The 10,696-nt window shown below is 39.1% G+C and overlaps 1 protein-coding gene across 5 annotated transcripts in view; it reads right to left on the bottom strand.

Moving 5' to 3' along the window:
- Positions 1–798: 798 nt before the first annotated feature.
- The window catches only part of SATB1 (SATB homeobox 1), a 76,258-nt gene continuing 66,360 nt past the window's right edge, over positions 799–10,696 (bottom strand). The window contains exons 10-12 of one of the 5 annotated variants that reach the window (XM_068405229.1): positions 5,725–5,928; positions 5,131–5,226; positions 799–2,502 (exon numbers count right to left, since the gene is read on the bottom strand). In XM_068405229.1, the coding sequence (XP_068261330.1) occupies positions 2,029–2,502; positions 5,131–5,226; positions 5,725–5,928 (774 nt within the window). In that variant the 3' untranslated portion in view covers positions 799–2,028. Of the gene's footprint in view, positions 2,503–3,157; positions 3,312–5,130; positions 5,227–5,724; positions 5,929–10,696 lie in introns of those variants that run through there. The other 4 variants (XM_068405230.1, XM_068405233.1, XM_068405231.1 and 1 more) reach the window with 4 other exon arrangements.

Raw genomic sequence — 10,696 nt, 5'->3', positions numbered from 1 at the left:
TTGCCTCATATGTATCTTCCTAAAGAACTTAATGGAGCTAAAAGGAGAAATTTGCTGCAACCTAAGAGTCATTTGTGCCTTTGAAACTCATCCTGAGTTTTGCAAACTTTTAGTCGTTTTAGAAGAGCTGTGCTGAATTCAAATCCTGAATTGCACCAGGTGGGGGTTGTTTCTCTCCTAGGAAAAGAGAACAAGGTGTGTACTTCACACCTTTCAGCTGCAGAGTTCTCTCTAGCCTAGACACGAGCTTTGCATAAATTCAGAGTTCACCAATAAAGCTTATGGCTTTATCAAGAACCTTATTAGTGATCATTAAAAATAATCTTGCTTAGAAGGGGACTGCTATGTGCAAAGCCCATCCTTCCTATTTACTTTGTGACTATTAATGGGTTTTTTTCATGTTTATACATTAGTGCAAGGAATAGTGTTAGCATAATTTTAGTGGAAAATAAAACCAGCTGTATCCATTATAAGTACATTACTGCCAGGAACTGTAAATATGTTTATGCCTGATAGCCTTTTGACTCAATAATATCCTGCTATCTCTGTTGGGCAGGCAAGTTTTTAAACCAAGAAAAGACAGGTTATGATTTTCATAACCAAACGGAGTTTCTTTTTGAAGTATGTTATCTAAATTCAAATTTTAAGAAAGTCATTAAAAAAAAAAATCTGCCTGTGATTTTAAAGGAGAACAATTGGAATATCATCTTCAAAGTGGTGGCAAGAAGGTACAACGTGCACTAAGAACAAGTTATTCCTCCCAGATACACACATATACAGACAAACGCTGCCATATCATACCATACAAACAATTTTAATTGTGTAGTTACAGTCAATAACCACTCCTAGTCAGAACATTTCTGCATAAAGAAAATTGTGATACACTTATAAAAACAGCCAGCTGTAACAAAATAACTGGTGTTTTCATAGCAATAAACTCATAAAAAAGAAATACACCTTTATACAGAAAATTTATACAGCTGTAGCTTTAAAATTGATTGTAAACCAAAGGAAGACACATTGCAAACATCAATTATTTTCACATTAATTGCATAAGTTTCTAAGGTGATCTATTAGTTTTATTTACCTAAGCTTATTTGCATGATAGTAAAAATTGCATACAACAATAAGAGTGAAGCTTATAGTATGAATTGCTTGAATAACATAGAGCACTTTTTATAGGCAACTGTGTAAAGCACATTTTCTCTATTTAAAACTTTTAAGACACTTTGTTTTACTGCCCATCAAAATACATTTATAAATAGAAAAAAAAATCAGTATGATAACAAGAGAAGCAATATTACATTTAACGGAAACTTCCAAAAAAATTAATTACAACATGATGCTGCAGGATCTACAAATAAATAATGAGGACTAAATTGTGTTTCACATTTTCTTTTTCATTTTCTTTAAAACCATGTAACAATGAGAATGGAAAAAAAAATACAGTGACCTTTATTTCCAAAAGAAAACAAATCTGAATTACGGCAGTGCCATATAATACAAGGCATTTGTTGGCATATGTTATCTTTAAACTGCATTCCACAGTCTATAGTTCTTTTGTAACATACAATAGAACAAGAGTAACAAACTCTTTTTTATTTTATTTTTTTAAATAAATGTGAGTTTCCAAAGATCAAGTGTGGAGTGCTACAGTAATAATTAAAAAACAAGAACAAAACAGAAACAAAAAACCAGTAAATCACAAAAGTTGTAATGCTTGTCTGAAGGCTCCAGAATCAAAATCACTGGTATCATGCTTATTGGGTACACTCACAGTGTATCCAGTGAACACAAATTAATATCAAACAATCCTCAACGCTTCATCTGTTGCTGCGAAGCAGTTTGTAAAACAGAGTAAAACATCTAGTGCAGTCTGCATTATCCTTTTTTCAACTTTTGTGCAAGTTTTGGAAGATTCATTGGCCAAACAATGAATAATAAACGTTTTTGACAGAACGCAAGACGGAATTTTCATTTCATTAGTAAATACCAGTGGCACTGTTGAAAGAAAATAATACTTTTAGATCAGTCTTTCAATTCAGAATTAATCTCTGTGTTCCCTTCTACTGATAACTCTTCTTCTAGTTTAACTGAAAAAAGCGTGTTTGCATTTTTGTCTTGGATGCTGTCTTCTAAATCCTTGAGCAACTCTTCTTCCTTGTACTCTGCAACATCCACCTCCAAACCTGAATTGTCCTTCAGCTTCCCATGGTGCTTGAGATAATATCGCTGGTTCTGAAAGAACTTGATAATGGTGTACTTGGGCAGGTCAAGCTGAGCAGAGAGAGTCTGGATTGCTTCTTCATCTGGATATAGGCCTACGTCTTGTATGAAACTCTGTAGGATCCCTAGGGCTTCAACAGAAATCTTTGTTCGCGGCCGGGGTTTCTGACGATTCTCATCCTCAGATTCAGCTGGTGATGCTACTGTCGGTTGCCTTGGGGGTAGTCTGGGACCTGGTTGCTGTTGCTGCTGTTGTTGCTGTTGTTGCTGCTGCTGCTACAAGACAAAGCACAGCATTTTTTTTTGTACATGTATCCTTGCTCATATTTTGTGTTACCAAGAAAATCTGCGGGGAAGTTGCAAAGCTATAAACAAAGGCTTAGTAAGTTTAAACGACAAAAAGGGGGGAAAAAAAACAAAGGCCCATTATTGCTGAACCAGAATTAAAATATGAGTTAGTAACTCTGCATATCTCGCATATGTCTGTATATGTGTGAGTAGAGATGAGGGATAAAGGGACAGTGGGATATGGACAGAGAGATAGAAGGGGAACACTGGCTTTGTCTGACTGAAAGCACCGATGATGAGACATCGGTGTGGTTTAGCTGACAAATTTTAATGAACGTGCTCCATGAGTCAAATGCAGACAAGACAAAATGCTAAGTAGGTGACACAGTATAGGATTAACTTGACCAGCTTAGCCGGAACTGTAGCAAGGGCAAAGTGAGAAAAGTGCCAGATGAGGACAAGCGCACAGGAGCTCTGCCAGCAGCAGCAGCTGCTGCCCAAAAACAAGGGCTGCAAATCTCTAGCAACAGTTAGACTAAGGGACCGAGGGGATCAGGGAGAAGGAGAGCATTTTAGCTAAGTGTGGAAATATGCCACTGCTTATCTGACCTTATCATACACTGAAGTCTCGTCAAACTTGCAAGCATTACGACAGAATGCGTTAGCTGGAAGCACCTGACGTCACGCTGCCAAACCCAGCCTCGGCAAGGACAAAGAGATCTGGAGGTAGGAAATCTCTATTTCCCCTTCTGGCTCTGACCTCTCTTGCCTGTGGTCTCTGAGCGGGTCTGTCTTGCCTGTGTTCAAGTATCCCGACATATAAACAGGGAACAAACATATTTACCTACTTCTGTGTTTGTGCTGGGGATTATTTAGTTAATATTCATAAAGCACTAAGATGCAAAGCTCTAAGTAAGTTGCACTATTATTGTTAGATGGGAAAATGCTGCATTCCAAAAACTCAGGCAATAAAAATGAGCAAGTATGCACATCAGAAAAATAAGATAAAGCAAATCATGATGTAAATAATTAACAAGAGCTTAAAATGAAGTTTTGCAAGCATAGATTCAGAAACATACTTAAAAGGTGAGGCACTGAGCCCTAGGGACAGAAATGTTTTTCTCATCCACCACTGGAGTACAGTGCACTATAAGATCATGTTTAAAATCAAAAGCAAATTTATCAGCTGCTGTTTTAGTTGACAATTCTTTTGCTTCACAGCACAGGAAGCACTGGTTAGTAAGATATTTTGGATCAGCAAATTTCTTGTCATATGGTACAAACCACGGGTTACTATTAAAAAACAAAACAGCAGCAGCAAAACAAGCAGTTGCTATCACTACATTTCATTTCCCTTCTTGAGTCTCTCCTCAACAATTTTTTGTGTGTCAGTAGTGGTTCCCAAGCTGCCAGTTGCAGCTCACTTGCAGACCCTAAGCAGCACAAAATACTGTACGAATAGTATAAACATTGGAGGAATTATAATTCTGACCATTTTGCAGTGACACTCGTGGTTGTGGAGACTTTGCTTGGGTCTCAGCAACTGGTTTAGAAGCCACTGCTTTAAGTGATCTTCTTATTGTAAGATCTGACATAAATGCTAGTGGAATTAGGGCTCTTGCCTCATCCCTATTCACATCCTTTCATGTTTTATGGTCTGTGAGCAGTCCCATTCAAGGCTTCAATCCCAAAGAGATTCAAGACTACTCCCAGCACATTAAATTCTTACAAGACTGGAAGCTTTGTATATACAGTCTGAAAACTTGTGTCCTATCTACATATTTATGCATCTACAACAATTACTGTGTAGAACAGCAGAAACAAAACTCAGGCCCAATCTCCCAATACTTAGTCTTACAAGTCATATTAAGAGATTACAATGCAACTGCTTACGTGAATAATATTTGCGAGATCAAACACAACTTTTATCAACAAGGCAAGAAAATCTAAGTAAGTGGCATAGTGGCTGAACGTTTATACTGTGCATAAGCTTCTCCTTTTATCCCTTTAAGAAGCTATTTTATTAAAAACAATGTACATTTTCAAACAAGTGCTGTTTTATTACTTAATGTAGATCTTTCTCTCTCTTTTTGCTAAATCAAACAGCAAGTTTCCAGGCTTTCACAATTATTTTAGTACTCGATATCCTAAGGGATTGTCTTATTCAGTTTGCTTTATCTTTAATATGCACTCATGTTGTTTCTGGCTGTGAGATAACTCTATCCTTCCAAGCTTTGTAAATATTTTTCTGTACAGGTAATACAAACGATACACTGGGTCTCAGCTCAGGTTGGGAAAGTACAGGGTAAGCACTGCCCTTTAAGAGTGAGCAGTTAAAAGGCTGACCTCAGGTCTTTCACGAGAAGGCATTAGAGATTCCCCAGCTCAGAGAGACAGTAGTCCACACTGCCGACCTGGCCTACAATGTTTAGCAAAACAGCCAGCCACGCTCCTGGTTCACCGTGCCCATGCGAGCAAAGCATAGGCGCAGCCCCTGGAGGAGGGGGCACCGCTGGGGTTGCCCTGAAGCAGAGGGCGGCTGTTTCCAAGCCCCGTGGCGTGGGTCCTGCATCCCCTCCTCTCTCTCCCTGACACAGTGCCCTTGTGCCAGCTCACCTGCGGAGCAGCACCCAGCCAAGGTCCAGCGGTCAGCAGGCCTGGTAAGAAAGCGCCTCTATGCTCTCCTTTCCCAAGGGTGGTGGGAGAGGGGCTCTGAAGGAAAAACAAACAAACATTGACTCACCCCAGCCTCAACTGGGGTTAAAGTGGGATGAGGAATTCCCTTCACTCCTACCCAGAGTGAGCTGCTGCCGTTGAGGGTTCGAGATCAGCTCTTGAACAGCAGCGCAACAAGGGCTTCCCGCTTTGCTGGTAAGGCGTTTGACAACTGGTGCCAAGCGCCTCTGCCTTGCCGTCCTGACGCCTGTCTAGCCAGGGCCAGCCAGCACAGAGGCTCGTCCTGCCCGGCACCCAGGTGCCTCTGTGCCACCGCGTCCACGCACGTTTTCAAAAAACCACCGAACTGAAACAAAAACCGTGGGTGGACCCACGCTCTCCTTTGAACTCCGGTGGCGGACGGCAGCATGCTCTTATCTCATACCAGGAGACCTGCATTTCGCCTGGCTGGGAGGAAAGAAACGCTAATTTCCTTTGCTCCATTTAAAGCTTTATTTACTTAGCGCTCTGCGGGATTGGCCAAGGTAAACTAACCTGAATCTGTTCTGCTGGCACATGGATAATGTGGGAAGGCCTGTCACCATGGTGATGAACTGCATTGCTTTCTTGTTCATAAATGGCATCGCGTTCAAGCTGAGGAAGACTGAGGAACCTTCGGATCATGGAGAGATTCTCCCAGAGGGTCCTGTTCTCTGGTGAGGGATCTTCTTTCCAACGTAACAGCTCACAGAGCCACCCCTTGAAGATAACACCAGCAAAATATTAGTTTTTTTCCTCACTTCATGAGGGGCGAAACATGCACTTTAGCAGCGCTGCATTCCCTCACGCTCTCCCCTGGTAAGAAAGGGCTTTCACTGTACAAGGCTGGGCTCAAAGCAAACACCGATACACTAAGAGGCTGCCGCACTGTTTCACAGACCCTCACCAACCACGACTGTTTCGGAAAGCACCTTCCCCATGGTCCCGCACCACAGCACTGTTGTTTGTTCTTTTAGAAACAAACCGGTTGATGGAGGCAGAATCCCTTACACGCTCCCCTCTGCAGGACAGGGGTTTCACTGACGCCGGAATTTTCTCTCTGCTGCCTATTTTCTTTTATGCAAGCCTACACCCATCCAAGAGCATCAACACCATGTTTCAGGAGCTGGTAGATCATCTGCTGAGCAATTTTTTAAATCCTGGTACTACTACTCAAAACAAGAAAGTACTTCAAATGTCTGCCTTGACTGTAGGTCTGCCCAATGTACATCATAGCGGTAGTGGAGCTCCCTAACGTCCTTTGAAAAGACAGGAATCCTTTGACTATATGCAGTCAAGTAATATCTTCTTCCTATCTGCTGTGAGTAGAGGTGCCTCTGCAGGAGAACTTATTTCAAGTGACAGATGATTATCTTTTTCAAGATTTTTCTCATAGACCCAGAGAAAAACAGTCTTTCATTTTTACGTACACTATTAGGGCTTGGGGCGGAGCAAGACACGCTCAAGCTTCTGATATACCCTTTATACCATTGCCAGATCACAGGACAGCAAGTTGCCTAAGAGCTTACCTACTCTAATTCAGACATGGTTTTGGGATACATACTACAAAGTTGGCTACAGGATCCCCTGCAAGAACTGCAGCAGTTGCTAATTTGCTTCCAGAAGAGACACACAAGCTCATCTTGAAAATTTAACAATTGTTTCCTTACATCTTCTTAAAATTGAATTGAGGATTTTTTTCTTAATTGTGCACTGGTAGTTTTAAAAGAAGAGCGCAAATGCTCTAGCTAGCACAGTGTACATCAGCAGCAATTTTTTTTGTATATTAAAATTTCGAAACAAAATATTACATGTATAAAACATGCATACTTCCTTTCTTTTAGCTTCACGGATCTGTTTTCAAAACTAGGTCCATGCAATTTTATTTCTTAATGCTGTAGGAAAGATAATGTGACATTTTATTGAATCAACAAATAATATACATGTACAGAAGCTTTTAGATCCTTTTTATAGGTACTGGTAGTTCAAAAATGGTTTATCCAGGCTAGTTTACTACTAGATACAATAGATACACAGATACAATATAGACACACATCTTCTTGAAGACATTCATATCTTTAGCTAACAGTTAATAAATGCAGTGTAAAAATATTGCCACGATAGGAAGAGGTGAAAGTAAACAAATAATCTTAATGCATTCATACTGTATAAGAAAATATTTAGTGAGGTGTGGATAAAAATTTGAACTATATGCTCTTGGATATAAGTGGAAAACTGAACAAATGACACAGAACAAAATGCCCTCGAGAAACAGAAATAATCAAAATGACAAACGTTAGAGAGATGGTGGCAGCAGAGCTGAGAAAGCAAAAATTTAAATGGGGCCAAAATCCACCGGGTGCTCAGTAGGTGTGCCAGGGAGGGAGGGAGGGAGGAGAGGGGCAGCAGCAGAAGGGGCTCACTGCACCCCAGCGATGGAGCGCACCCCATTCTTCGATTACACGCTAAGGACGGATGCCAGGTATTGCCTCAGGGCTTAGCAAGCTGACTGGGAAATGTGGCCAAATGCCTTCATACAGAGCGCATAATGTAAAGCCTGTCCCAGCTGGAACCGTATGGCATGTTTTCAAAGCAGTAGCAAGGGTCTGTGAACTCGCCCTCCCCATCATAAGGCACCCTGGGATGTGTTAGCAGGTTAATGTATGAACTCTCCCTGCCCCTAACAAAATTAACATGTTGCTCGCGTTTCTCTGCCCACCTTGCTTCCTGGTACTACTACTACTACTTGCTTCCACGGGGATATGTGCAGGATTATGCTCAACAGCAGTATTAATTTTCTGCAGCGAGTTAAAAGAGGTGCAATCAGGAAGCACAGGTACTTTGTTGGGGATGGAGGGGAGAGAAGATGATGAGAACCAAATCAAGATCTTTTAATTGAAATGCAGTTATAAAATTTTTAATGAAAAAGAAAAAAACAGCCCACCTCGAAGTATAAAATTTGTCCTTTGCTTGTCAGGAGCCTGCACTGCTTCACATTGAAACTGCTGGTCCCCTTTCTAATGGTGGTGAAACAGAGAGCAGAGCTGACTATCACAGCAGTTCGGTGAAAGTAAAAAAAGACAAGTCAACCTGTCCCCTCCCATGACAGCTCTCTAAGGTATACAGACGGACTGGAAAACAAATTGTACCAAGCATTTAGAAGCTGCGCATATTTTGTCTGGTGACCATGTGAATCACAGCTTTTTTTTTTTTTTGAAAAAAGACAATAGAAACTCTTTTTAGATGTCCAGTAGTAAAAATAATTCCTAAGCAATCACATTTTATGCTGATTAAACATATTTCACAACAACAGTTTTTGTTAACTAAGAAATTCCTTCTCTCCTTACTGTCTTTTCTGTTTGTATATTTACTAGATCAGACCTTATTTTTACTAATTACTGATGACTAACATTATATTTCCAGTATTTTTCTATCAACTTTTGCACTGAAATACTACTTCTAATTCCTTATCTAAAAATGACTTGATGAATTGTAACCTGAAGCATGTCTCTGCTAGCCTTTCAGGGAAGCAGCAATTTTGAGATACTGAAATCAGATGCTTCTGACATGGTACACAGAACAGACTGCTATTCCACCAAAATGTCACTTTTCTACTGGGTTCATCAAGTTTTTAAAGAAGTAGACATACTCTGATGAAACATATGATGGGCAATGTGAAAACAACCAACTGGATTATTCTAAAATTACAAGAATAGAAACAATTTTTTAGTCTTCATGGTTTATTTCTGGAAATATTTCAGGAAGTTGATCTCAGAAATTTTCTCAGAAGAGAAAGGGAATGAACAGTTATAGAGGCTATAGGGGTTTAGTTTGTTAGGAGACTACAAACTTTATACCAATATGCTTTCTTTTGGTTCAAAGCAAACAAACAAAACCATGATTATTTCATTTACTTTCAGATTCCGAATTCTGTATCTGACATAAAGGTCATTCATAAAAGTCAGCTAAATGAGAATGTATGAAATGTTTTTGTAAATTTTAGGAAAAGTGTTTATACAGACTTTTATAAAGGTGAATTTTAGGTTCCATAAAATTTGTAAGTTTTGTTTCCATTTGATGTAAAGAAGTATGAAGTGCTCTAGTTAATGCAGTTGAATTTACAAGTGAACCTAACAAGGCTGATTTTTCTCCTCTTATATTCATTTAAGTCTAGAGCAATTTCTGTCTAGTTCAAGCAATTTATTCTGAAGGGGGGCTTGGACCACTTTTTTCATGTCTTTATAATCTTACAGGAAGTGGAAAGGATCACAAAATAATAAGAAAATATTTATAACTCAGGTTAGATCACAACCGGTTTCTACAGCATATATACTACATCCCTAAAAAACAGCCTTAAAATAATTAAGCTGATACATCTACGCAGCAAGGCAACCCCCCCAAAACTCTGCAATGACATTGGGAACAAACTTGATTTTAAAACAGGGTAAATTTGCCAGGCAACATTACACTGAATATAAAGAGAGTACAAAGCAAAATATAAACATTAGCCACATGTAAATATGTTTGGAGAACTTTCAGGATGTTACTACTTTTCAAACTGACAAAGTTTAATTTGACACCTTCTGTTCTAAAACCTTTGTTTCTATTCAAAATCACGCCTTTAGCTGCTATCAATCACTATGCTCTCCCTATTACTTAAAATACTGGCATGGACCCTGGATAAGCTGAAAATGCCATGCAGATGAATTCTGAGATAATATGCTCAAACCTGTTATATACAACACAAATCCTGTAAAGTTATGTATTGTAAACCTACATTTATTGGGAACTAAAAGTCTTAAATCCATCTGCTACAAAGAAAATACTGTTATGTACTTTCAAGTAACCAAGTACCATCTGCAAAGGTCTTGCTACAGTAAGCAAGAAAATGTTGAAAAAAAAAAGATGCTAAACCTAAGATATTTAAAATAAATAAGAGTCTTCTGTCTGGTTTTCTGATAGGGATTTAGTAAAGAAACATAAGACATTAGAAGAAAAAAACCCTGTGAAATCTGAACTGCCAAACTATTGCAGGAAAAGCGCAAAGAGGATAACTGCCAAACATTAGACTCTGCAAGACCCATGAGCATGCTTATTTTAAAGAAAGCATCTATGCATTTTATCTATGTATCCAAATGCTATTTTATTCAGTCTGACCTGTGCTGTGTTTAAATAAAATCTTCTGCTCTTTCACGTAGAGTTTCTAACACTATTCCTGCATTCTGGTATCTTTCTTACTAAAAGAAAAAAAAATGATAATTGAAATCTGCATTTAAGGTGTAAATACCAATCCTACCTAGGTCAAAGAGGGTAGCATTACAATCACGAAAGATGGTTTCTGGGCAAGGCTTTCCAAATTAGCAACAAACACATCTAGTCTGGGAAGAAAGAGCTTCAGAGGTGGAGCAACTGAACTCTTTTTGTTTGGTGAATTTGTTATAGTGATAGTAATTTGCCAAATGATGAATATTTCTTACAGAATAACTAA

This window comes from Nyctibius grandis, chromosome 7, assembly GCF_013368605.1.
Source record: "Nyctibius grandis isolate bNycGra1 chromosome 7, bNycGra1.pri, whole genome shotgun sequence".
Classification (NCBI taxonomy): Eukaryota; Metazoa; Chordata; class Aves; order Nyctibiiformes; family Nyctibiidae; genus Nyctibius; species Nyctibius grandis.
This window is presented reverse-complemented; position numbering and strand designations above follow the sequence as displayed.